General features: G+C 40.6%; 2 protein-coding genes and 1 long non-coding RNA gene across 6 annotated transcripts in view; 2 read left to right on the forward strand and 1 right to left on the reverse strand.

Moving 5' to 3' along the window:
• ELAPOR1 (endosome-lysosome associated apoptosis and autophagy regulator 1) overlaps nucleotides 1-1138 on the forward strand; it is an 80572-nt gene extending 79434 nt beyond the window's left edge. For 2 of the 3 annotated variants that reach the window (XM_020805293.3, XM_072997469.2), the window contains exon 23: nucleotides 429-1138. In XM_020805293.3, coding sequence (XP_020660952.3) covers nucleotides 429-497 — 69 coding nt within the window. In that variant the 3' untranslated portion in view covers nucleotides 498-1138. The remainder of the gene's footprint in view (nucleotides 1-428) is intronic. The other variant, XM_020805294.3, reaches the window with a different exon arrangement.
• Nucleotides 1139-1377: 239 nt separating this feature from the next.
• LOC144589016 (uncharacterized) lies at nucleotides 1378-2419 on the reverse strand. Its single transcript, XR_013544848.1, has 2 exons — nucleotides 2220-2419; nucleotides 1378-1770 (listed from the first exon to the last, which is right to left on the reverse strand). It is a non-coding gene; the product is annotated as an uncharacterized LOC144589016 (long non-coding RNA).
• Nucleotides 2420-7493: 5074 nt separating this feature from the next.
• SARS1 (seryl-tRNA synthetase 1) lies at nucleotides 7494-25493 on the forward strand. Of its 2 annotated transcripts, none has more exons than XM_020805282.3 (11): nucleotides 7494-7775; nucleotides 9974-10044; nucleotides 12250-12330; nucleotides 17962-18120; nucleotides 18460-18603; nucleotides 18829-18984; nucleotides 20177-20398; nucleotides 20804-20933; nucleotides 21707-21864; nucleotides 22519-22648; nucleotides 23804-25493. In XM_020805282.3, exons 1-11 carry the CDS (start codon nucleotides 7640-7642, stop codon nucleotides 23959-23961), a joined length of 1545 nt encoding a protein of 514 aa, XP_020660941.2. In that variant the 5' UTR covers nucleotides 7494-7639; the 3' UTR covers nucleotides 23962-25493. The 2 variants fall into 2 exon arrangements, with proteins under 2 accessions (XP_020660941.2, XP_020660942.3); XM_020805283.3 differs by lacking the exon at nucleotides 7494-7775 and adding an exon at nucleotides 8053-8230.
• Nucleotides 25494-26178: the final 685 nt, after the last annotated feature.

The following is a 26178-nucleotide window of genomic DNA, read 5'->3' on the forward strand; positions in this document are numbered from 1 at the left end:
TTCAAACCCTGGGGCTAAATCCAGCCCTTCTGAGGTCCCAGTCATTGGTTCCCACCAATGGCCATGGCCTTTCTTCAGGTTGCCATATTTTAGTGGTTTGCAAGCTTTTGTACAAGGTTTTTTTGAATTCCAAAAATTGAAATAGCTTCAATTGACAACAAGAGCTTTAAGTTAAAGTTTTAAGACCCTTCTGTTATTCATCCTGCCTACCAATGCAGTATGGTTCCCAAGAACATTGGGCTGAATGATGTTCCCCACCTTTTTTTACAGCTTTGTGAGAGCTGCTCTGGTCTATTTAGTAGGTGTAAAGAGCAGGATTGCACTCTGTTCTTGCCAAGTTGTTAAATATGGGAATATAGCAAAATCTGAAAAACATATAAATCTTTCTTATTTAGCTTTACTCACACTTCCTTTTATGTTGTCTTTAGAGAACATCTGATGGTTTTGACTCCGTGCCACTGAAGACCTCCTCTAGCACCACTGACATGGACCTTTAGGAGCAGATTGCCCACCTCCCATATCCTTCCTGCAGGATGCTTTGGGAGTTCTCCTTGGTTAACATCTGCACTTTGATGAACTTGCCATGTGGCCTTATTGGATACTCTTTTAACTTTAGCTTCTTATTGTACCTTTTTTAAGCCGAAAATTTTAACATTTCCTCCGAAAGCAAAACTGTGCCAAATACACATGTGCTTTTAAAATTATATGTATGTTTGTATGTCTCAAACTAATCCTCCCTTTCAGTATTGCATCCAAAATTTGAGTTTCACCTCCTAACCAAAGTTATTATTTTATCCAAAGTAAAGCTAGTGACAATGTTTGCATTTTTTTCTTCTTCCCCACACTCTCAGATACTATTCAGGCAGGTCCCTAAGGCTGCAGTCCTTACTTGTGAGTAACCAAGAGGAATGCACTTCTATGCAGACATGCACAGGATGGCACTGTGAATCTTTCTTGCACTCATGACTCAGCCTTTCAACCTGCATTTCATGGCAGACTGCACCAGCCTGTCTTGTAAATGACCTTCATTAGTTTACTACTTGTTTCTTCAAACTGTGTCAAAACCCATCTGCATCATTTGTCCCCCTCAAAGAAGGATAGAATGCTTTCTGCTTCAACTGCAGTCTCCTGCACCCCAGCAGCCTAACTTCCTGTTAGCTGTTCTTTACAACAGTGAAGATGCCAGAGTATGCTAAAGTGAATTTAGACGGCATGTCCATTAATGCTAGCCTTTTTCTAGCAGGCCAGTATTCATCACCGAAGACTCCCTAGAAAAAGTGCCCACAATTTATTCACCATTCTGGACAACAACTGTACCTGGAAGGAATATGCTTTGAGGTCTGCAAGTATTATAGCCTAGATCAGCAGGACTTTCTTCCCTTCTTGTATAAGGATGACTCGGGAAGAAAAGCAACACAGGCATCTGTGCTGTCACATTGCAAAAGGGGTTGTCTTGTACCTGAGGTGTAGCCTGTTTGATATTCCATCAGCCTAGGACGGTTTTTATAGAATCCAACTGAATCTTCAGTACAGTATAGGATTGTGTCCTTAAGAAAATGCAAATCATAAGTATTAGGGCAATAATGGTAGAAATCAATTATGGAACAGTTTTTAGAAAAAGTTTGCAGTACTGAATTACTGTACAGACTTCAATTTATGGCAAATTCTGCTCTCTTCCATTTTCAAGAGAGACTAATGTTTCCTCTAAGCTACACATGTGAGCAGCTCTGAATTAAGACTACACAGCTGAGCCAGTTTGCTGCTTATTTCCTTCCCGTTGCAACCAGGAGCCATCATGCATGGGGCAGGGCCTCCGCCTAGCACTCTGGAAAATTAGAGGGAACGTTGTTTAGCAATTTCAATAATTTTCCAACGGTGCATCACGGCCTCTCCCAATTTGAAGAGACCCTTGCCCAGCAGGCTGAGGCAAAGAGGCAGTCATGAAAGCAGCAAAATCAGGGAGCTAGACAGGGTACATATTGTATTTGTCCTAAGTGTGGAAGGGATTGTCACTCTCGAATTGGCCTCCTCAGCCACACTAGACGCTGTTCCAAGTCCTCCATACAGAGCACGATACCATAGTCTCTCGAGACTGAAGGAAGCCTATGATGATGATGATTTTTATTCTAAAACAACTTTGGATCTCTCGGCCTTAAGTACCTTCCTGGCTTCACTTCTGTTTTCCTAACATTTGTTTTTTGTTTGTTTGTTTTTAATACCCTTTATATTAAGGACTAAGTACATTAATCTGAATAAATACTAAATAAACTAACAGAGAAGAATGTGGAAGACGTTACGACTTTTGGGAGGCAGTACTGTGGCATACCAGTCTCTACATGCCAAAACTGTACATGTTGGCCCCCACCCCATTCAATGTAACCCCCGGAATCCAGCAAGTTGTTACAAAAATGAATATGGCCTAGAGCAGAGATCCCCAACCTTGGGCCTCCAGATGTTCTTAGACTGCAACTCCCAGAAGCCTTCACCACCACCTCTGCTGGCCAGGATTTCTGGGAGTTGAAGTCCAAGAACATCTGGAGGCACAAGGTTGGGGACCACTGGCCTAGAGTAATGTATGTTACCACAAATTGAGCTATTCCGTTGTGGCTTTTATGATTTCTGATCTGGGTTTGTTTGTTTTTTAATGCTCTCTTGTTTAGGTTAATCATTTATATATAACCAAGAATAGTGACCAGAGACAATAGGTACTGTGATTTTAAAAAAAGGGTGCGCATGGATTTGTTCAACATTTACTGGTAACTGCCAAGCTAATGTTGACTGATTTCATCTCTTGGTTTCTTGAGTGGGTTAGAATAGTTTTTAGAGTCAAGCAAATAAACACACAGAAAACCAGATCTTCATTTCACAGTGCAGTTTTGTGCACGTCAACTGAGAGGCCAGTCTCAATGAGTTCAGAAGGCCTTCCTTACAGGTAAGTGCGTATAGGACTTCAGCCTTTTTTTTTTCTTTTTAAGTTCAGGCTCAGTGACAATATTCTTCATTCTACATTGGATACCTCTGGATTTCCATACATCTGCTCTGCTGTATACACTGTACAAATGTTGCAGTACCCTTTAGGTGTAATCACAATCCCTAATCAGATGAGTAGCTATATCCTTCCCCCAATAAGCAAGCATTTGTGGTGTTTTTTTTGGGGGGGTAGAGAGGGGGAAGAATCCCTTTTCCCCCAACTGTCAATATAAGAGTGTTTCAACAAATGGTAACTAATGTTTTGTGTTACTTTGATAGAGTACCACTGCCACTGATTTTTAAAAGAAAAATGATTAAGCCATTCATTTGTTTTAAAAATAAATGATTATTTCTAGAATAGTTAGCCTAGATTGGAACTTCTGCAAGAAAGGAAAACTATTTTGGTTTGGGTTAGATTTTGCTTATTTTATTTTGTAACTGCTATTACCTTAATATATAGATGATTCGTACTGGTTTAAAAGGAGACTATACTGTTTTTACAATTTAAATGGCATTCAGAGTAACTCCAAATTATAGTGGAATTGAAAAATAATCCAACGGCGAACACAGTTCAAATCATTACTGGAGAATTACAGTGCATCTGAAGGGCCACAGAGTCCTCTCCTTTAAGCCAAATCTGCTACATGGCAGTTGGAAAGAAGTAAAGTCGTGGCTGTTCCTACTGGAATTATTAAACTATGGGAAAAACAAAGTACCCCCTTAAGGATGAAGTCTGGCCTTCCAGATGTTGGTGAATTCCATTCTTTACAGCATCTGGAGGGCTGCATTTTGCCCACCACTCCCATCAGGATGTAACTCAGTGATACTCTGCTGCCTGGTGTGAGTGAAGATAAAGGTGCCAAATGTGCAGAAATCCAATGTCAGGATGTTTATTTGGTGCTTTGGGACAGCCAACACTACTTGTAATACACAGGGATAAATGGACCAATGTAGCATGGCCTACTAGGTTCTTGATAATGTCCCTGTATTCATAGTCCAAGGGAAGGAGGCTACTTGATACTAATTATTCAGGCCTGAGTGATTACTGTTATAGCATGATATCACTTACAGAAAAAGCAGCCAGAAATGAGAATTGCTATGATCTAAAGCCTATGTTGTAGTCTTTTAATAATCTGATTTCAGACTGTTTTCCAAGGATACAAACTGATTTATTCATTTAAAAGTACGTAAATCCCACATATGGTACTAAACCAACTCAGCATCTTCTTTCTTTCAAGCCATAAGTTTTGGATGCTGCTGCTATTTATTTAATTAGGCTGACAAAAAGAAAGAGATGGTTTATTACTAAAAATACACGCAAGAGTCATGCCATGAGGAAATGTGAAGTACATGCATTCACAAGTGTGAAGGATGAGAATTCTGACCTCAAATGAACACCAAAGGAAAATGATATATTGATATCTATATGTGTCTAGCCTATTAAAACATTCTGTACAGCTAGAATGTATTTAGGAGTAACCAGGTATTTATTTTTGTGATGTGGTCATGCTTAAATTGCTGTTGAAGAAAGTGATTAGAGAATCTCAGGTTTTAACCACACAATTGCTTGATCTAAGATGGGAAGGCTGTGCTAGTGTAGTCATTTGCTGCAGGGACGTCCCACTCTTCAGTGCAACTAGGAAAGCAACCCAGCGCTATTTTAATTTCAAGTGATGTTCACATGAAAACTAATGAGAAGGGACAAAGTTAAACCTTGGCAGGTATGTCAGTGTGCAAATGCATTTAGAGGTAAAGTAGGACTGCTGTTGCCACAGGATCAGTGCCCACAGTTTCAGTTATCCATTGCCTGAAAATATTATATTAAATATGTACAGTATGCATTTCCAGAAAAATGCGTTTACAAGGTGTATTACCACAGCTGGCCAATAGAGGTAACTCTATACAGTAGTATAGGGTTTGTCTATCTGGGTTTTGGCATCCATGAGAGGAGGCTTGGAACAAGTCCCTGCAGCTATCGTAGTCCTACTCTACTGTCAAACATTTAACTCAAGCTTCTCAAATCATATAGAAAAAAATGTTTTTTTTAATTCTGAACTCCTTGCCTATGAAGGTATCATGGATATGTTTCACATGTAGCAGTACAAGCCCTAGAGGGTGATTCCATGGCTGTATTTAAATGTCGATGTGATATCACATGTATGTATGTGTCTTATTCAGTACCATTAATAGGGAGGGGCAAGATGGAGGGACATCTGCATCAGCCATAGTCTTCACAAGAGGAAAAACGGTTCTCAGCAACCATGTACTATTAGAATAATTTAAAAGGTAATGTTTTTTCTTTGGTTGGGAAATGATCAAAAACAGTCAAATATTAACTCAGTCGGTGTGGTTTGGCAGCCAGAATAGTACACTTGCAGATTCTTTTTTAAGGAAGCGCAGTTAGCCCTTCTACAGTATATTGGTTAGTAGTGTTGCAAGGAGAAAAGGTGTAACAGAAAACTGGATAGCAAGCAGTCAATGTGAGGTTCATACATCAGGGTTTGAATTCCTTTAGAATAATGCTGTGAGCAGCAGAAGCAGTCAATCTGAGCAGTGAAAATCTGGAATTCTGAGATTCAAAGCCATTCTCATTGCAGATTTTGCTAGTCACTTTCTATTTCCAGAGTCAGTTTTATGCATCTGCTATCAATTTCCTGTTGAAGGTATAAAGTACAAATGGTAAGATATTTTTAAATCTATGAGGTTGTAGAGCCTAGGGAGCAGAGAGCATAAAATAACTGGAAGTGTGCATTTGGATCAGAAATCACTAGTTACAGCATTGGTCTTATATTAGTGGGAGTTTAGCTTGTTTTAATCCTTTCAGATGTCCTACCTAGCTTTCATATCCAAATTTTCTAACATGTGCCATTTGTGTGAATATGATCCTTCTGTAATTCATTGGACATTATCTTGAACTTCATTCTGAGTGGTAAGTTGAGAAGGATAATTTTGCCTATATAACACTTTCACTGCTTCTGTTTTTGTATGAAGTTCTGATTTATTCTTCTGGCTTTTGATCTTTACTATATTTTGTATATGTCTGAAACTGTTTTTGGATGAAACTATATTCCTCCCAACTGTAATCTTTGTAATATATGATCAGCATCCAAGATATTTTAGTGTCCCTAGCAGTAGTTTCAAGGACTCGTGTGTGCAAACAAGTCATAAAAGTTCTATTCAGGGATTACATACAATACCTTTCTTACACAGAAAACAATTTTTGTAATTCTGTATGTTGTAGAATTGACTCAATTATATTTATAAAACTGTTGTGTGTTTTTTTTTCCAGCTGTGTGATGATTAACTGTCAGTTAGCTTGCTCTGTATGAAAGATGGGCTGGGTTTCTTTTATATATGAACTTAATAGGATTTTACAGTTTCTGGAAGCAAGAGATGTATATTTGGTTTCATATATAACATATACTCTGAATATTTTGATGTGAGCAATCTCTCTTTTTTATGTGAGAGGCAAAATAAGAGAGAGCACAAGTAAAGATGCAGATCTTTTGATTATTCACTCCTGCATTGTTCATCTTTGATGATAGTATTTTGTCTGAGCCACCACTGAAACTGTAGAAAAATAAAATAAAATAGAAGAGGGGCTATATTACAGCAAGGTCTTGTCCCATACTGCCTGGTAGCACACCCCTGAGATCTCAAGCTCTTCTTAGGCTTCCTAATGCGAGACATTAATGGAGGGATGGCATGACTTGCTTAGGCCGTGTATTTCCAAAGCACATGACCCCATCCAAAGAGGCATGCATATTACCAGTCTGGGAATATTTCCTCTTTTGTTAGTCAGACTGTTGAGAATGAGAAATGTAAATGAAATAAAGTTCTTAATCAGATGAATGCATCTAGTTATTTAAAAACTGAAAGTTTAAAAAATAACTTCATTGGCCTTTAGCCCTTAATCTGATTTGTACAAGTCTTACAAAAATACAGTACAGTACATACATAACAGTGTTATGTATTTTCCACTACCAAATATACCGCAGGCCTGAGAGGTGTACTTGGTATGCATGCCCTACTACATGTTTAAAACTGAAGCCTTGGTTTCTTTTGCGTGAATCGCCGTATCGTTAATATTGTCTTTATTTACGAAGCCCCAATTGATGATGCCCTAAGCAGAGCACAGTGGGGACAAACAAGTACAGTACTGTATTCCCACCTTTGCGAGTGAAATGGTCCCACTCGAGAGCCTGTCGACGCAGGAGCTACAAAATACTGTACTAAGATTATTCTCCCAACGCCCTTCCCATGCATTCGGTGCGCATACAGTCCTGTCACGGGACCTAGACCTGCCGCAATGTCCTGCTTTGCCCGGGCCAGGGGAGAACCTCCTAAATTGCGCTTCTCCTCCGGACCACCGAAAACATAATCACCAGCCGCGCCGTCTGAGCAAACATCAAAAACGGATCCTCAGAAAGGCCATTAGGGGGCGCGCTAACGTTACCGCCCACCGCGTTTACCGGCACAGCAGCGCCCGAGTTCTAAAGCGGAGTCTTCCGAGCGCACGCGCGCTTCCTTCCGTGCATCACTTCCCAGCGCATGCGTGGTTGCCGCCGGCCGCTGTTTCGCCCGGGTGGTTTTTATCCGGCGCCAGGAGGGGAGCCCTCGAAGGGCCTTTTTTTGTCGTCTTCTCCTCTCTCCGCCGTTTGGGACCACCATGGTGTTGGACTTGGACCTCTTCCGCGCCGACAAGGGCGGCAACCCGGAGCTGGTGCGGGAGACGCAGCTCAAGCGCTTCAAGGACCCTAGGCTGGTGGACGCGCTGGTGGCCGCCGACGGGGCCTGGCGGAGATGTAGGTGCCGGGCGGAGGGGAGAGGCGTTGGCGGCGGCGGCACCGTGAGAGGGACAAGATTCCCCCCCCGCTTCGCCCCGGTAGTCAGTCAGTCAGCGAGGCGGTCCCCCCCCGGGGGGACTGGGATTTGAGTTTTTTGGGGGGGCGGTCGCCTTCCCGCCTCTTTCGGGTCTGCCCGCGTGTCCTTCCCTTGGGGAGCCGTTCACACGCCTCGCCTCTCCCTCTGAACGCCCTCGACGCCCACCTCGGTTCGGGCCCCGGGGGGGGGGGAGAAAGAGGGAATCCCGGGGACCCTTTCTGGGAAAGGATGGCCGGCCTCCCCTGAGAGCAGCCGGGCGGGCGGTGGACTTGACTCGAAAGGAGGGAGGAGGTGCCGCGATGGCCGCCAACGTGGATGCGCCGCGAGAGGGAATCAGGCAGATCCGGGGGGAGAGGCAGGTGTCGCGCTGTCAGAGGTGAGGGGCTAGAGGTGGTGGCGGGCCCAGGGTCGGAGGCAGCGGGCCTGTGGGAAAGCGGTGGGGTTGGGGGCACCACATCCTGGTCATGAGCTGCCCCGGTGCATCGGGTTTGCCAGCAGCCCCGATGTGGGGAACAGGATGCTGAAATTGACAGGGCCGTGGTCTGATCCAGCACAACAGGGCGCCGAGTAACGAGTGAGCCGCATTCCTCATCTCCACCCCTCTTTCTTAGAGGAGACTTTCCCAGTGCTTTAGAGCCGCATTGCCGTTTTACATGGTAGGGTCACGGTTTGGTAGGATTTCAGGCAGGAGTGCTGCCTAATCTGATGCAATCCTGCTGCAGCCTGTCATCATGGAAAGTGATTTCGTACGAGCTCCAGCAGTTTCATTTGCTCTCCAATAGTGCTGTCGTGTTTTTCAGAAAAGGTGTATAGAAGCTTGTATTTGGGGACCTGCGTTCTGTTTAAAGGCTTTGTCACTGAATATAGGAAATCAGAATATTTTCTCTGAAATACTTTTTCTCTTAGGACCAAGTCTTTAAACTGTTTTGATTAGCTCTTGTTGATATATAAAAATGTGAGGAATGTACTTAACACTGTCTTAACTAGAATAGGATAGAATTCAGAATTAGATGGAAACTTGCAGAGTGCCCCTGTGCCCCTTGTAGCCTCTCATACCTGAATGTACAGTCTTTCATTCTAGTTAGCAAAAGCAGTGGAAGGCATCCATGACTTCTGTCTATGATAAGGAACAGAGTTGGAAAGAATCCTCAAAATGATATTTTGAGAGTTATGATCTAGAGAAAGTTAGGAACTTTAAGTTTGAAATCAATGAGTTTGCACTGTCCCATGTGTTTGGTGAAATTTTAAAGACAACCAAATTATTCTGAATTAGAACACCAAAGTGAGGATTTTTGAAGTTATGGAACGTTGATATTGATCAGAATGAAAGCAAGACAGAGGCTTGAGTGAGGTTTAAAGTAAAAAAAAATGCCCTCAGTTTAATCATTCTCTGGTGGTTCTTCCTCCATAACTATATATTTGCACATGTAAGGCTATAGCTGTCCTGTAGATTATAAAATGCTGCACTGAAAACTAAAAGGTTCTTATTGGCTGCTGACTTTATAAGGAAGTGGTAGAAACACAGTAGGTATTCAAAAAATACACACATAATAACACCACCATTTGAGGAACTAACATCATACTTTGATTACTGGAAAAAAATAGAATGGGGAAAACGGTAGGGAAAGTGTGACAGGGGTGGTCTTGCTAATATTGTTTAGTGTTTATGTTTACTTTTCTTATTCTGTTACTAAATACTTCTTTTTAAAAAATCTTCTGTTTAGTTGGTAAAGATTCTCAGTCATCCAGGTGAGGTTATCTGGTTATCACTTTGACTGAAGAAGCTACTTGAATGAGTAGTGAAATATTTCAGCCTAATAAGAAAGAAGTCCAGTTGCCGTGACTCAACATCTAGACTGTTGAGTCCATAGTGTTTTCCGTCCGTAGTGTTTTCCAATTTAATCTAGTGGTTTTCAGCTTTTTGTTCTCCAGATTTCTAAAACATTGGCATCCTGGTTGAGGCTTATGGGAGCTGGAATTCCAAAACATCCAGAGGAACAAAAGTTGAGATCTTTTTTTAAAAAAGTTTATGTGAACACCATTAGGTATAGTAGAGTTATAACTGTGTGGAGAAGCTTTTGCTGTAATCACCTGCTAACTTTCTGTGTTTTTATTCCAGGCCGATTCCGTGCAGATAACCTGAACAAATTGAAGAATTTGTGCAGCAAAACTATAGGCGATAAAATGAAGGTGTGAGTCATTGTAGTTACAGCTTCTGAGTGATTGTTAGTTTTATCAAAGCCATTTTGATGTATGCATTTGATGATGTATGTATTTAATTTATTAACAAATAGGGAAGATGCTAGGAAATTTGTAAAGATGTAGAAATTGATTTTTGTCATGAAAGCAACATCAGAGAAATTAATACCCAGAAAGATGTGCTGTTCATTAACTGTGGAGGAAAAGGTGATAATGAGGGCAAATATTCAGCTGTACTATTCCTTTGAACATTGAAGTAATTATAATGATGATGTGCTATCAAGTTAATTCTGACATTGCAACTTTGCAGGGTTTTCTACATAGAGCCTACTCAGAAATGGTTTACCATTCCCTTCTTCGGGGAGGTATTTGGGGATTCTGCAGCTTATCCAAGGCCACACAGGCTGGCTCTTCTCCTGCCAGGAACAATGGGGAATCAAACTATAGATTCTCCAATTCACTGCACTATCCTCTTTTAAAACAGCTATTCTCAAGTAGAATGCATTTGTTATTTTAGGACTTGCACAAACTGATTTTCCTCTCACTGAAAAATAAACATTATATAAGATAATGATTGTTGTGAGTTTTTCAGGCTCTTTGGCTGTGTTCTGAAGGTTGCCCCTAATGTTTCGCCAGTCTCTGTGGTCGGCATCTTCAGAGGACAGGAGTAGCACTCTCTGCTCTGGTGCAGTTTGTTTGGGAGTTGAGTATTTATACAGCATGCGAAAGGTCAACGAACTCTACCCAGCCACAAGGACTGGTGATCACTACACACTAAAGACCATCTAATGACACCCATCAATCACAGTGACACATAATCTCTCCTCCTTATCACAGCAATACACCCACAACAAAAATACACTGATCACCATAATCACCCATCTCCTGAAAAGGAAAAAGCTGATCCCACAGTTATACTCAACTCCCAAACAACCGGCCACAGAGACTGGTGAAACGTTACAAAGAACAACCTTCAGAACATGGCCAAAGAGCCTGAAAAACCCACAACAACCATTAGATCCCGGCCGTGAAAGCCTTCGCAAATTATATAAGAAAATTCATTTTGTCCACTCTGGTGGGACTGGATAGCCTTCAGAACTATAGAAAAGAGAGGCAAGTTTTACATGAAGAAACAAAAGACTGGACATTCTGTTTTATAATTTAATCTTTTTGAACACCACATTTAATGTTGAGTTCCCATTGTTCAGTTTTGATGGTTCAAGAATGATACCAGATTTGTTTACATCTTAGGTCAGTGGCAAAATATCACTTATTTATTGATGGAAAAAATAAGTATAATGCTCAATACAACACATACTGGAGTTTAAGAACAAGTTGCAAACTTGTTTGGAATGTTACTGTTTATGTAGAAAGGTCTCTCGGGAGGTTATGAAAAGAGAAAAAAATCAATAGCAACTATACTGTTCGCTCTTTAGATCTGCAGTCCAATTGTCAGAATATAGCTCAGTGTCTTTCAGTCTTGAGTAATTTATGGTGCAATTTTAAGGGTGTGGGCTAGAGACTGGAAGGTGAGTGAAGCACTTCATCTAAAGTCCTCCTCCTTCCTGGCACTAGGGCAAAAGTGAGGCGGGAAGGAGCTTTTGCAGTCCCTTCCCCCCCCCCCCCAGCTGTTTTTCTTTTAAAATGAACTCTATTGGAATCAGTGGGAGGAAATTACTTTGTGTCATTTCCAAGATTGTTGTAGATCTAACACATCTTTGCATGTGTGTTCGAGGACAAGCAAGCTGTGGATCTGCAGTCTCTTCTGCCTCTTCTTTCTGCTTTAGATTTAGGGTTAAAACTGTCCACTGTACTTTCTACACGGGCTGTGATGGAATTCTGAGGTCAAATTGAGCCATGCAAGGTGCAAATCTCTCTCTGTGTCATTGGAAGAAAAATGTCAGTGTACTGTATGCTAGGTTATCTGTATAGATATTGTAGGATTGCATCTTCAGTTTTTGTAAATTCTAAAGAGAAAGACACTGTGTTTTTACCCATATATTTTAAAGCATTTTGCGGTTAGAAATTTATGTTAGAATTTTTATTTTTGCATTAGTTTGGGACAGTTGTTCACAGACTTCAGGGCAAGCATGTCATGCAAGCTCTAATACTTGTAGATCATTTTATTGTTTCACCTTTTTCTTTATTGATTGTTCATTAGATTCTTGCTTGCTTTTTGCATATCACTATTAACAGAAAAAAGAGCTAGTGGGCAATGATGATTCCATACCAGAAATTGCACAAAATCTTGATGAACTCACAGGAGACATCTTAGCAGTAAGTCATGTTCCATTAATTTCTTGCTTATTCACTAGATTCCATTGTATTATATTTGTGAAAGGTGTACTGTGGTATTTAATTCCTCCCCACCCCCATTCATTTGTATGTTTTTATGGCTGAAGATGTACATGTGGAAGTAGGAAATACATTAATGGCTTTCTGTTCCTGTTGTGCCCTTAGGTTGTTTTAACTTTTCCTCTTGTCTTTTGTATTTTAAGGTCTTAGTTGTGATCATTCTTTTTTTGTACGGCTTGATTAATTATTTTTAATGTATGTTTTCATTCACTTGTTTAGTGCCCTGAGCTGAAATTCACTAGTGAGAATGGCAATGTACACTTTGTGGACATTGGTCTCCAAGCCAAAAAATGTGGTCACCTGTCAATCTCCTTTGTTTGTGGCCAAACAAGGTTCCTTGTCTATCCCAGGGTAAAGGAGGTTACCCATGGTAGTTGCACATTTGGTGAAGTGCTTTGGGCAACATGGCTGAACGGCAATCAAAGAAGGCCCTTGTCACCTTTTCCTGTGGGAAAAATTGTGGGATTCACTTATAAGCTGCTGCTCCATTAGAGTTCTTGGTACTTTGATTGAGGGAGACTCCTAGGCTCACTTTTCTGTTTTGCAACTAGAGTGGTTGTGTTGAGTAGGGGAGAAAGCAGCCATCCCAGTCACAGCCATGAAGCTGGAGGAAAAGTAGAATTTGCCAAAGAAAACATGGGATTCCACCCAGCTTTGCAACTCTAGTCTATGCTCATATCATAGTGAAGGCTCAGTTGCCATGGAGAGTGTGACAAACACAAGTATAGAAACCTATCCTAAGATCATCCTATTTTCTGAAAATAAGTGCTAAACGAAATGCTGGGTGACCTGAAACTGAATATCCTCCTGCATTTCTGAGGTCAAAGGAATCTGGAGATGTTGACGTATTTGGTATGGGGAAACACCACTAAGGTGATAGTTTAATTGCCCTTCACCTCACAATTTCCTGGTTGAAACTAACTTTCCCAGCTCTTCTGTGCCATCCAAGAAAAAAAAAGACAGGTGCTTCTACGGATCCCCCCCACAAAAAACAAAAACAAATAAAATCTTGAGAAATTCATATAGATCAGACAAATAATGGAAATTGAAAATACAGTATTAAAATCTGTACTATCAAAACTATTTCCATATCTGTTTTAATTTGTGTTTTTTTGTACTAAATGTGATTCTTCTAAATGCTGTCAGCTTCATTCTGCTGAACTATAATGCTATGTTCAGGATGATATTTACATTGATTGGTCACAGAAGTCCAGAAAGGGTCTTTGTAGGCTCTTGAATTGGAAAAGATCAGTCTACATCCCAATCCCAAAGAAAGGCAGTGCCAAAGAATGCTCCAACTACCATACAATTGCACTCATTTCACATGCTAGCAAGGTTATGCTCAAAATCCTCCAAGGTAGGCTTCAGCAGTATGTGGACTGAGAATGCCCAGAAATACAAACTGGATTTCGAAGGGGCAGAGGAACTAGAGAACAAATTGCTGGATTATGAAGAAAGCCAGAGAATTCCAGAAAAACATCTACTTCTGCTGCATTGACTACACAAAAGCCTTTGACTCTGTGGATGTGAAGGCCAGGTGGATGGAGTACACTGTCTCCTCCCGACAGTAACGATATGGTGATCAAAGAAAGGGAGAGGGATGTGTTAAAACAGAAAGCTGGCAAAGAAAGAGTTAAAATAGAAGTTTGACGGAAGAAGGGAAGGGAAAGGAGGAGGAGCAAGTGATTGATGTGTGGGAGGAGGATATAAAAGTAGGTATAGGTGTGCTGGATTTTTGGATTTCGACAAGCAAGAAGGAGAGAGGAAAAGAAATGGGACCAAGTGAGTGAACTATTAAAAGACTTTCCCAATCTGAAAGTGGGGGATCTACTGCCGGACCCAGTACCGGAAAGAGTGGGAGTAACCATTACTGAAACATCAGAATGGACAGTAGTGGTCTTTCCAAGGGGAAAGGGTCCCTGGAGGAAGTTGGTGCGCCCTGATCCCACCTACAACAAGCCACCACTGGAGGGGGATTGGGCTCACCACCCCTGTTGTGGCACCATGTGCTTGGTGAGGAGCACCCTACTATGGAAACCAACGGACAAGGAACGCTTTGGTCTGGCACCCCAGTATTGAGGAAAGATAGTTCTGCAAAATTCGGGACTCAGTTGTATGAGTGAGATCATGTTTACCCCACAGAAGTTATTATTGATACTCCTTTGTTGAATAAGAATAAATCTATTAATGTTTTCAATGAATCTCCTGTTTTGATTTCTGCGCCACATTCGGGACTGCCTAAGACTTTACAAGAACCTTTTGACAGTGGACCACAACAAACTTTGGCAAGTTCTTAAAGAAATGGGAGTGCCTCACCATCTTATCTATCTCCTGAGAAACCTATATGTGGGACAGGAAGCAACAGTTAGAACTGGATATGGAATAACTTATTGGTTCAAAATTGGGAAAGGAGTATGACAAGGCTGTATATTGTCTCCCTGCTTATTTAACTTATGTACAGAATATATCATGTGAAAGGCAGGACTGGAGGCATCCCAAGACAGAATTGAGATTACCGGAAGAAATATCAATATGCAGATGATACCACTCTGATGGCAGGAAGTGAGGAGGAGTTAAAGAACCTCTTAATGAGGGTGAAAGAGGAGAGCACAAAAAATGGTCTGAAGCTCAACATCAATAAAACTAAGATCATGGCCACTGGTCCTGTCGCCTCCTGGCAAATAGAAGATATGGAGGCAGTGACAGATTTTACCTTCTTGGGAGGAAACCGATGACAAACCTAGACAGCATCTTAAAAAGCAGAGACATCACCTTGCCGACAAAGGTCCACATAGTCAGAGCTATGTTTTTTCCTGTCACGATGTACGTATGGAAGTGAGAGATGGACCATAAAGAAGGCTGACCGCTGAAGAATTGATGATTTTGAATTGTGGTGCTGGAGGAGATTCTTGGACTGCAAAGAGAACAGACCCATCCATTTTGAAGGAAATCAACCTTGAGTGCTCACTGGATAGATCCTGAAACTGAGGCTCCAATACTTTGGCTATCTCATGAGAAGAGAAGATTCCCCAGAAAAGACTCTGATGTTGAGAAAGTGTGAAGGCAATAGGAGAAGGGGACGTCAAAGGACAAGATAGTTGGACAGTCATCAAAGCTACCAGCATGAATTTGACCCAACTCCAGGAGGCAGTGGAAGACAGGAGGGCCTGGCATGCTTTGGTCCATGCGGTCACGAAGAGTCGGAAATGACTTAACGACTAAACAACAACAACAACAAAGGCTCTTGAAATTAGCTCCAAAATTGCTGTGTTAAAATCGTGGATTAAAGGCATAGAGAATTAAACATTGGTTTGTGGCCCCTTTATTTATTTGTTTGTTTTATTTAATTAATTTATTTATATGCCGCTCACACTACCCAAAGGTCTCCGGACGGCTTACATCTCTGGAACGCCGTTTTACCTTCCCACCGAGGTGGTACCTATTTATCTACTCGGATTTGCATGCTTTCAAATTGCTAGGTGAGCAAGGAGCTGGGACAAAGCGATGGGAGCTCACTCCGTTGCGTGGATTTGATCTTATGGCTGCTGGTCTTCTGACCTTGCAGCACAGGCTTCTGTGGTTTAGCCCACAAATTATGCGGTTCATGTGTGTTATGTGATTTAGGCTATCTCCACTTGATGAGACAACTAAGTGAATTTTTCTAGCCCTACAAAATTCCTTTTTTTTTCTGTACAAAAGCAAGACAAGGAGTGCTTTATCAAGATGTCAACACACACCACCTTGAGTTGATAAGTTGAAAGTTGGGATATAAGTGCAACAGTTCTTTTTTGCAAAAAGGAAGTTTGGGTACCCTCAAGTTACCATCAAACACAAGTCATGCTTACTGTTCCAGCCTTGTTGGGCTTGCTATTGCCCTAGCAACAGCTGCTGCTCTGAGACTAGAATAAGATAACACAGAGTTTCAGCAAGAGGCATGGCTTCTTCTATTGTCCGTGCAGCTGCAGAAGAAAATCAGCACAGCTCCCCAGCACAAGCTTCTGTCCAGGCACCAGCTGGTGGGCATATGGCTCTTTCCACTTTGGTAACATCCAAGGTCCCAGGATTTGTCTTACAGTATACTGCCTTGCAGCTGCTAGTTTGGGTCACTATTCAAGATATAAATCAGAATCGTTAGTTTTTATGTACACTATATTTTCATCTGAATTGTAAAATCGAGAAACTCTGATTTATTATTACATTACATGTTCTGGTGGCAGGCCAAGATATTCCTTTTTTGTGGAAATGTGTATTAGCTTGAATATCCTGGTTTGCTGATCTTTTTGTGATTTTGGAATTTTGGTTCTGATATTGTTTGTAAAGTCATTTTATTTTGATGATTTTATTATGTGTTTGAATTCGAAGCTGCCATAAGAGTTAGAAGATGTGGATTAAAATATTCAAATAATGTGTAATACTGCTTGTTTCTTTGCCCATAGTTAGACATGAATGATTTTTAAAAAGTGAAATAGCTGATAGGAGTCTTTGGGTGCCAGAGCAAAGAGCTCTTTTTAAGAACAGACCCACAATGTTACCATCTGCTCACATGAGGGATGTATCAGCAGCCTCAGAGGAATCTGTATGTTTAAAAGAAACGTAAATAAATGTAATATATAAACACGTGTCAAAATATTGCAGGGGGCATAAAAAGCCTAACTGGAGTAGGATGGGTGAGAACCAAAAATAGCCTAGCATGGTCTGATCATGCCATGAGCACAGAATGCTAACTGGACTGTTGTGGTGGGATAAGGAAAAAGAAAACAAAGACGTGAGGGATTAGATTTGAGTATCCTAGGAGAATTTGGCTGGGAACCTGAGTGTGGGCATTCAATGTATCAACGTTCTGTTGTAAATCTTACCTTTTTTTTAATGTAAAACTGCTTAGTGCAAAACGGTCTTTTGAAAGCATAAGAACTGGAGAACAGCTTAAAGGATTCTTGCAGAGCTGTGCTTCTAACTTTAGAAAACATTTTGAACTAGAAGCTTCACAACTGCTGATTGTTTTGTTCTGGGTTCTTTGATTAAGGTTCCTCTAATTTATTTACTGGTTGTGTCCACTTATTGCCATGAAAGGTGGCAAAACTTCAGGCCTTTGCCTGAGCCTATGTTGGTGACAGACCAGGTGCTGCTCTTTTCCAGAGCACCACAATGCTGATTTATACCTGAGAATCAACTGTCTGCTGAAAGTTGAAATAAAGTTCTAATTTTCCTTTATTCCTTTTTATCTGCTTTGATTGTAATTATTTTTTACGTTTATGCACATTTTGTATTTTAATTGTATTTTATTCTTATTATATACTGGAAGCCGCCTAGAGTGGTCTTATAGTCCAGATAGGCGGGATATAAATCAAATTAATAATAATAATAATAATAATAATAATAATAATAATAATAATAATAATAATAATAATAATAATAATAATAATAATAATAATAATAATAAAAAGTGTGGTTTTATGGTCTGTAAATGAATGATTACTGAAAATGTGTTTCTGACTTTTTGTAAGATGTCATCTTTCTCTTATTTTTCATATAATAATGTCCTTTGTCTTTCAGAGTCTTCAGGTAAGCCAAATAAAGAAAGTCCGTCTTCTGATTGATGAAGCAATAGTTAAGTGTGATGAAGAACGGTTGAAACTAGAGGCAGAAAGATTTGAGAACCTAAGAGAAATTGGAAATCTCCTTCATCCTTCTGTACCAATAAGCAATGATGAGGTAGGAGCAAACTCTACATCTTTTATGTAAGTGTGCATGTATTGCTCTATGTGATCTGCTTCTAGCAGCCTTGTGAGTCTATATTAAAATGCTCTGCTGTCAGAAACATAGGAAGGGAGAAGGTGTCCCTAAAAGTTACATGTGGCAGAATGATTTTTCCTTGTGTTAGTGAAATTATATTAAATGATGGCAGCCAATTGCATGTCTGATCAGATGAGTGCACTGGAATGCAATCAGCAGCCTGTTAAGAAACAAGAAACCAATCTGCTTTCTATTGGGTTGTTCAGTAATGCTGCAGAGTGAACCATTTTCTTTTCTTTTTCCCCCCTATTCATGTAGGATGCAGATAATAAAGTGGAGAGGTTATGGGGAGACTGTACGGTGAGGAAGAAGTATTCTCACGTAGACTTGGTTGTCATGGTGGACGGATATGAAGGAGAAAAAGGAGCAATTGTAGCTGGAAGCAGGGGTTACTTTCTTAAGGTGAGAGCCCAGAATTGTATTGTTGTCTTCTGTGGGACACGGAAGGAGAAAATATATTGCAGGAATCACCGTAAGCTTTGTGTGAAGTAGGGATCGGAGCTTATCTCAGAGAAGAGTGTTCCTGCCAGTAGTTCTCAAATTACAAGAAAACTGTGGGACTTTGCCAAATTTAGGATGTTGGTTGATCTGTCTTTTCTCTGCCTCCTTTTTTCTTTTGTTCTGTAGGGTCCCCTGGTTTTTCTAGAGCAAGCTCTTATACAGTATGCCTTGCAGACACTACTCAGCAAAGGATACACCCCTGTTTATACCCCCTTCTTCATGAGGAAAGAAGTGATGCAAGAAGTGGCCCAGCTAAGTCAGTTTGATGAAGAGCTCTATAAGGTAAAACCTCAGGGGGGGAGTTAACTCTTTTAGCAGAACATGATATTGGCTTGTTGCTTATCTTGATGTACAATCAGGATGTTCACAGAGTTCTGTGGGGTTCTGATATTCTGGAAAATCTTTAACAGAACAATTAGCTGTATACCTCTTCAGGTTCAACCTTCAACACTTGTTCCTGCAAAACAGCTACTTTTAATATTAGTTTAATGATTCTAATATTTTATATGAGAAGGACTGCCTAGCTGGTAGAAAAAAGGACTCTGCATTATTCCTCACGAGTGGTATCATGTTATGTCTCTTTCATTCTCTGCTCCCAGGAAGTCCTTTGGCTCTGTAGGGAGTTTATCACAAGGGCTAGGTGTGGTTAGACTCAATATGGAATGATTAGTGATGTAGTTAAGCAAACTGTTAGTACATGCTTTGGAACCTCATTCTCCAGAAGGACTCACCAAAGCTTGGTCTATGAACACTATTGCTTTCTAGAGCTTAAGTGTGGGAGTTATTTATTTATTTGCTTTTTCACATGTCTACTTTTCATTTCTCTCCCAATATGGGATTCAAGGTGGCTAACAATAAAATGAATAAAACAAGTATACACTGAAAACAATCAGTTAAAAGGAGGGGAATGTGCCTGTCTGAAGGCCACCTGTAACGTCAGTCCAGCTACTTGTCAAAGCTTTGCAGAATTAAACAGCTTTGCTTGCTAGTGGAAAAGCAACAGGAAACAGCCAGCCTCACTTCTCTGGGAAGGAGCTTCTGCATCTTCAGGGGAGCAGCTGGAAAGGACTGCCACATGCTGAGAATTTTTCTGCCCTCACCAACGATGTCTGCAAGAGTTGTGGGAGACACTAATTTTGCAAACGTTTCATATGACTTCCCTTTGTAGCCTGTCAGTTGATCTCCTTTTGGGTGGAAGTAGAGATTTAACATACAGAACAAAGTATGCTGCTGAGAGGTACATTAAGAGAGGTGACACACTGAAGGATAGATGCAGAGATTTGCACAGAAATGGTGCAGATATATATATAAGCACAGTTTCTAGATGTGCCCAAATCCTGACAGTAGTTCTCCAGTAATATTGCCTTGAATGTGTTTTCTTCTTAATGAAAACTATTAGTTCACATACCCAACAATGTCACGACAATGTCTTGCTTTTTTCTGTTATGAGATACTAATTTCTGTTGCTTCTTAGGTGCTTGGCAAAGGCAGTGAGAAGACTGATGACAACACAGTTGATGAGAAATATCTGATTGCTACATCTGAACAGCCAATTGCAGCTTTGCACAGAGACGAGTGGTTGAAGCCAGAAGATCTGCCCATCAAATATGCTGGTCTGTCTACGTGCTTCCGCCAGGAAGTTGGTTCACATGGCCGGGACACCAGAGGCATTTTCAGGGTGCACCAGTTTGAAAAGGTGGCAGAAACTGTTAATTAGCTAAATATGATATTTTTTCCTGTACAGTATGTGCTAGGGAACAGGGGCTACACTTACTCTTCCCCTGCATGGTTGTCCATTGCAGTGTTGCTCCAGAAGAAAATGACACACAGTGCTTGAAGCAGATAGCCCCAACATTGTTCCAAAAGAGCTGACTTTGAGGTGTGAGGTTGTGGCAAGTGATCTCAAGATGCAGATTTCCACAGCAAGCATATTCTGAAATCAGTTAAGCTTTGTTAGTGTTGAAGCTAATTACAAATATTTTAAAAGTGAGGGTTAAAATAGTTTTTTAATCAGAATATTAATATAACTTTCCAATACCGTGTTATCTCTTTCTGTTTCCAGTACTCTGAATTTGTTTCTACCTTGCTTGAAATTTTCTAGATCGAGCAGTTTGTCTATGCATCACCTCATGATAACAAGTCTTGGGAGATGTTTGATGAGATGATTGCAGTTGCTGAAGAATTCTATCAGTCTCTGGGGATCCCTTACCACATTGTGAATATTGTCTCAGGTACATATGCATTCACAAACCATAAAGATCCCCATCTTATGTTTATTCTGTGAAAACAGACAGAGCAGTCTGAAATGGGAGAGAAGCAGGATTACAGATTGGTTGCTATATCCTGTTTTCCCTGCTCACACTGGCCAGGATAAATGGTATGAGCCAGGAGGGGTGTATATTTGTTGTTAGCCAATATTCAGGTTTGCATAGCTGATGGGCCCATATTGCTTCTGTTATGGAGGAAAACACCTGGTTTAGGACCTCTTGGGGCCAAAATTTATTTATTTATTTATTTGATTTATACCGCGCCTATCTGGACCAATGGACCACTCTAGGCGGCTAACTGTTTCAATTTGCAGAATGCCCCTTTGGGCAGCTTTTTCCCGACTTATGCCAGCAGGAGAACTGCCAGTTATAGTTTACCATCTACACATTGAGGGGGCCCACAGCAAATCCACTTCTCTGCAATATTTCACAGGCTGAGGGGTACCAGTGTACCATCTGCAGATTAAGTCATAAGTCTCTGAGGTGTACTTGCTGATAATTATGCCCACCCTTGTAGCTTTAAACTTTTGTGTTTTTTAATCAGAAGTATTTGCTCTATGATCATATGACTTGTAACTCTGAAATATATAGTTATATATCAGTGATTAACTCTCAAACCAATTAATTCAGAAAAGCAAGCATAGATCTCCTTGCTTTCATTCTATCCTGAAAAATAGTGCGATCTTTTGATTCCCCTTTTTTCTCCATTGCCTGAATGCTGCCTCTTGGTTTTTCAGGCTCGTTGAACCATGCTGCCAGCAAAAAGTTGGATCTGGAGGCCTGGTTTCCAGGTTCAGGAGCTTTCCGTGAACTTGTTTCTTGCTCAAATTGCACTGACTATCAGGCACGCCGGCTACGGATCCGCTATGGGCAAACCAAGAAGATGATGGACAAAGTAGGTTGAATTACATGTTTTGGCTGTAACATGATCCAATAAAGACTAGAACCTTGGATTCTAGTCCATACTTTCTCTTTGGTTCTCTTAAGAAATGCTACTACTTGCATACTGTAACTTTTAAGGAAATATCTGTATTTAACAATGATATATTCCTTTTTAATGCTGCATTTGTGATAGCTGGTGGATTTCCAAACGTATTTTCCATTTGAGAACACTCTGCAGTAATTACGTTTTTTAATTCGTTGAGATGACTGGAAGCCTCAGGGTTACTAATTGGAAAATAGTTTAAAAATTAGTCCCTCAGAATTATGTAGAAATTGAGAAGAAACTTTAGATGCTACTTATCCATTTCTGCATTCTTAAGACTTGGGGTTTCCAGATGTTGTTGAACCACAATTCCCATCATCATTAACCAGCACAGGTAATAGTGAATGATGCTGGGCATTTAGTTGATTTTTCCCCCCTGAATCAGAGCAGACACATGTTTGTAGTCTGAAGATTATGTCAGTCCTTGTAGTTGGGTAGCAGAACAGCACATGAGATTTATTGACTTTCTTGTTGAAGACAGAGTTTAGCCTCTCCAAATATGCACTTCTTACCAATTGTTCCTAGTTTTAAAAAACATTCAGAATATAATTTTTGTCCTTATAGGTGGAATTTGTACACATGCTTAATGCCACCATGTGTGCAACAACACGCTCAATATGTGCCATCCTGGAGAACTATCAGACAGAGGAAGGAATCATGATACCAGAGAAATTAAAGGCGTTCATGCCACCAGGTAAAAATAGAAAATGCTAGTGGCCTTCCCTTCAGCAGCCATCCATAATTCTACCTTTTTCTCCATCAGACCATCTGTATAGTCTGAGTCTACTTCCTGCTCTCTCTCTCTCTCTCTTTTAAATCACAAAGAGTCCTGGACTGAAAGCATTATTGTGGGGTCCTTTTAAAATGCTAAAATAATTGTGATAGTGTTTCTTTAAAGTTAGGGGTTATGTAGAGAATGAAATAAAGTCTTGTTTCCTGTCAAAACCCAGAGCAAGGAAATCCATTATACCTGCTCTTTTTACTGAACCATAAACATTTCAAAAGCTATGTTGGTCCTTGAAGTGATAGCAACCTGCCCAAAAAGCATCATCGCCAATTTAGGAGGAGTCTGTAAAAGTCTGAGAAAGGATGGTTGCTGCAATGGTTGTGGACTATCCATTGGTTGTAGTCCTTATTCAAAAGAGACAGGAAAGGTGGAAACACAGTTCCCACAACCATGTGACCCAGAATTTAACAGTAGGCATGGAGTTTTCAGAATTTGTCGACTACAGCCCCCAGGGGTCTGTAGGAATTCCCACAGCCAGACTTTTGAGGGCTTTAATCAAGAAACGAAAGTACTGACAAGTTCTTAAACCAATGAATTCATACTCTTGACAGCTATTTTAATCCCAAGGGGAAAGCAGAGAAAATAGATAAGTGAGACTAAGCTTTGTAGGAACTATAAAGGATTGTGGGTCTGGTATGGTTATTTGAGAGGCTTCCTCTGCAGAGTCTAATGGGCAGAGACTACCACACCTATAACCACTTGCAACTCCCAAAGAGCTTAGCGCTGCCCACCCATTTCCTCTGTCTTCTCCATAGGAAAAAATGAGTGCTGGAGTCTGAATTTGTTATCTTGAGGATTTGAAATCACCTGGCAGGATTTGCATTTCTAGAAGTCTGGGTGGGGGGAATTCCTGCAGACCTCTGGGGGCTGTGGTCCACAAGTTCTGAAAATCCCCGTGCCTATCCAACAGCACAAGTGGACTAACCAAGAGTACTTTGTATCTAAGAATAGTTTGGTTTGTGTGAATGATAAGAAAGAATGCAATTGTAGTTCAAGCAGAGAGAATCCTTACTAATAAGCTTGTTTTTGAAGTTTGTAATTTGCTCTTTATTTTCTACTTAGGACTAAAAGAAATGATAAAATTTGTAAAACCTGCTCCCATCGATCAAGAACTTTCCAAGAAGCAAAAGAAACAGCATGAGGGAGGCAAAAAGAAATCAGCTGCTGGAGAGTGTGCTCTAGAAGGAAAGATGCAGAGCATGGATGTGAACAGTGCCTAGACATTCTGTGGAGAGTTCACCCTTAGGCACATACAGCAAGGGTCTAACTGTCCTTAGACTCTAGTGTATGAATTGCTACTTTGTCCCGTCCCTCCTCTTGCCATGGGCAAGTTACTTTTCCCAACTCACCTCCCATTCTCTGTACCACAGGAGGATGGTACTTGTCATGGTGGCCCTGAGGATCTGATGGTGTTTGTCTGCAGTTTGAACATGGAAAGCACTGCAGGTGCTACTTCTTCAGCAGTTCCATGTTTTAATTTATGTTAATCATGTGTGCAAATATTTTCTGTCCATGTCCTTTCCTGCAAATCCAAGCAGAGGGAACAAAGTGCAGTGTACATCTTCATTTGCTGAAAACCTCTACATAGCAGAAGCAAGAGTCTAAAGCAAAGATCAAAAGGGAAGATAAATATATCTGTAATATTATTTTCAAGACAGTCCTAGCATAATCATAGGACTTTTCCTGATTTGGTGGGACGCATGGAATAAAGCAAATAGTGAAAAAACTTGACAATCTTCTGAGCTGTATTCCATGACTGTCCGTTCAATGGATTTAAATGGGGAAAACAAAAAATCACCAAAAATTAACGAAGACTCAGAACAAAACCAAATTAAGTTTGCACATGTTTCACAAGGTGCACTACTGAATCCAAGCATTTAAAACAGGTTTCAAACATTTTAAGACACTTAAAAATGAGCGAAAACAGACATTGGAAAGCCATTCAAAAGCACTGAAGCCGGCTTCAGTGCTTTTGAATGGCTTTCCCTTGGGGGAAACATTGTTTCACTTAGCGATGTTTCCTATGGGGATTTTCGCTTAAGGACGGCAATCCGTTCCCGTTGGAACGGATTACCCGATTTTCAATGCATTCCTATGGGAAATGGTGTTTCGCTTAACAATGTTTTCCCATAACAATGTTTTTTTGGAACCAATTAACATCGTTAAGCGAGGCACCACTGTAGTAGGTAGTACATCTGGCTAAGCATGGAATCCTAACTTTTTTTAAAAAAAACAATCTCTTATCCAGTGGTGGATAATACTTCTATTAGAATCAACAGTATACAGTATGCATAAAAGATGCAAACTTCTGAGTTCTCTCAAACTCATCATCAGGCTGGATCGTTTAAAAAAAGAGAGTAGGGGATGGTGTTGGCTAGCACTTTCAAGCCAAAGAAATCTGCAATAAATTTGAACCCCAAGATATAAATTGGAGATTGGTGAGTCAGAACAATGCAGGTATGATTGCTGGCAACACTCATGAGAAAGAAAATGACAAGACAAATGAGATTTCCGGTCTCATTAACATCTGGCCTTGCATGAAACCCACAGCTTCCTTTGGAGGCATGAACATAGGTGCAATGAAAATTGCAGACCTCATATAACAGCTGGAATGGTAGAGATGGGCAAGAGCCGCTGCTGCCTGGGAGTTTCTGAAGCGCACCTAAAGTCACAAACACAGCTTGTACCAAGGAGAACAGGAAACAATAAAAAAGCACAGAAATGGAAAATAAAAATGATATGGAAAAAATAACAGGCCAATGAGGACAGGCAGAACTACTGTACATGTTAATAGTATTAGAAAAGCTAAAGCTTTATCTTTGTGATTCTACAGTGTCTCATCTTTGTGCCAGCTGAAATCCAGTCTTCTGTGCATATGTTTTACAATGCAGAAGCCCTGGCCATCTGCACAGCTGTCTGCCTTAGAAAATAGGTTACTGAAGTGGGATGTTTGTCTTATTACCTTTCTGCCAAGTATATCTCCCAAAGCACAAAATCAAAATCATTATTTGAAAAGCCCTGCTGAAAGAATACATTTATGTTGCCTGCTGGTGGCAGTAGACACACACATTTCCCTAGTCAGGTTATTTGTGCATCTAAAAAGCAAGGAAAGCTCAAGCAACATATTTATCGAAACCAATCACAAATTGATACTTTGAATTTCCCAGAACTTTTCAGACAGGGATTGTGTATCATGAAAGATGAGAGAGAGAACAAGAAATACCACGCTGGATCAGATCAAAGGCTTATCTACTACAACATTCTGTCTATACAGTAGCCAACCAGTGGGAAATTCACAGACACCACACGAGTGCAATAGCACCCTTCAGTTTACACTTAGATCACCTAAGTGACATGGACCACAACTGAGAAGGCTCTTTCCCACCTGTCACATCTTTGTCGGCAGCAACAACCGGAGAAGAAACTCCAAACTAGGT

Source organism: Pogona vitticeps, chromosome 4, assembly GCF_051106095.1.
Source record: "Pogona vitticeps strain Pit_001003342236 chromosome 4, PviZW2.1, whole genome shotgun sequence".
Lineage (NCBI taxonomy): Eukaryota > Metazoa > Chordata > Lepidosauria > Squamata > Agamidae > Pogona > Pogona vitticeps.

What these genes read in the sequence shown, in the direction of transcription:
- SARS1 (XM_020805282.3), top strand. Translation starts at nt 7,640, where the DNA reads ATGGTGTTGGACTTGGACCTCTTCCGCGCCGACAAGGGCGGCAACCCG. An exon ending in CGACGGGGCCTGGCGGAGAT is followed by an intron (nt 7,776 to 9,973) that starts GTAGGTGCCGGG and finishes TTTTTATTCCAG; the next exon opens with GCCGATTCCGTGCAGATAAC. An exon ending in CCAAGAAGATGATGGACAAA is followed by an intron (nt 21,865 to 22,518) that starts GTAGGTTGAATT and finishes TTGTCCTTATAG; the next exon opens with GTGGAATTTGTACACATGCT.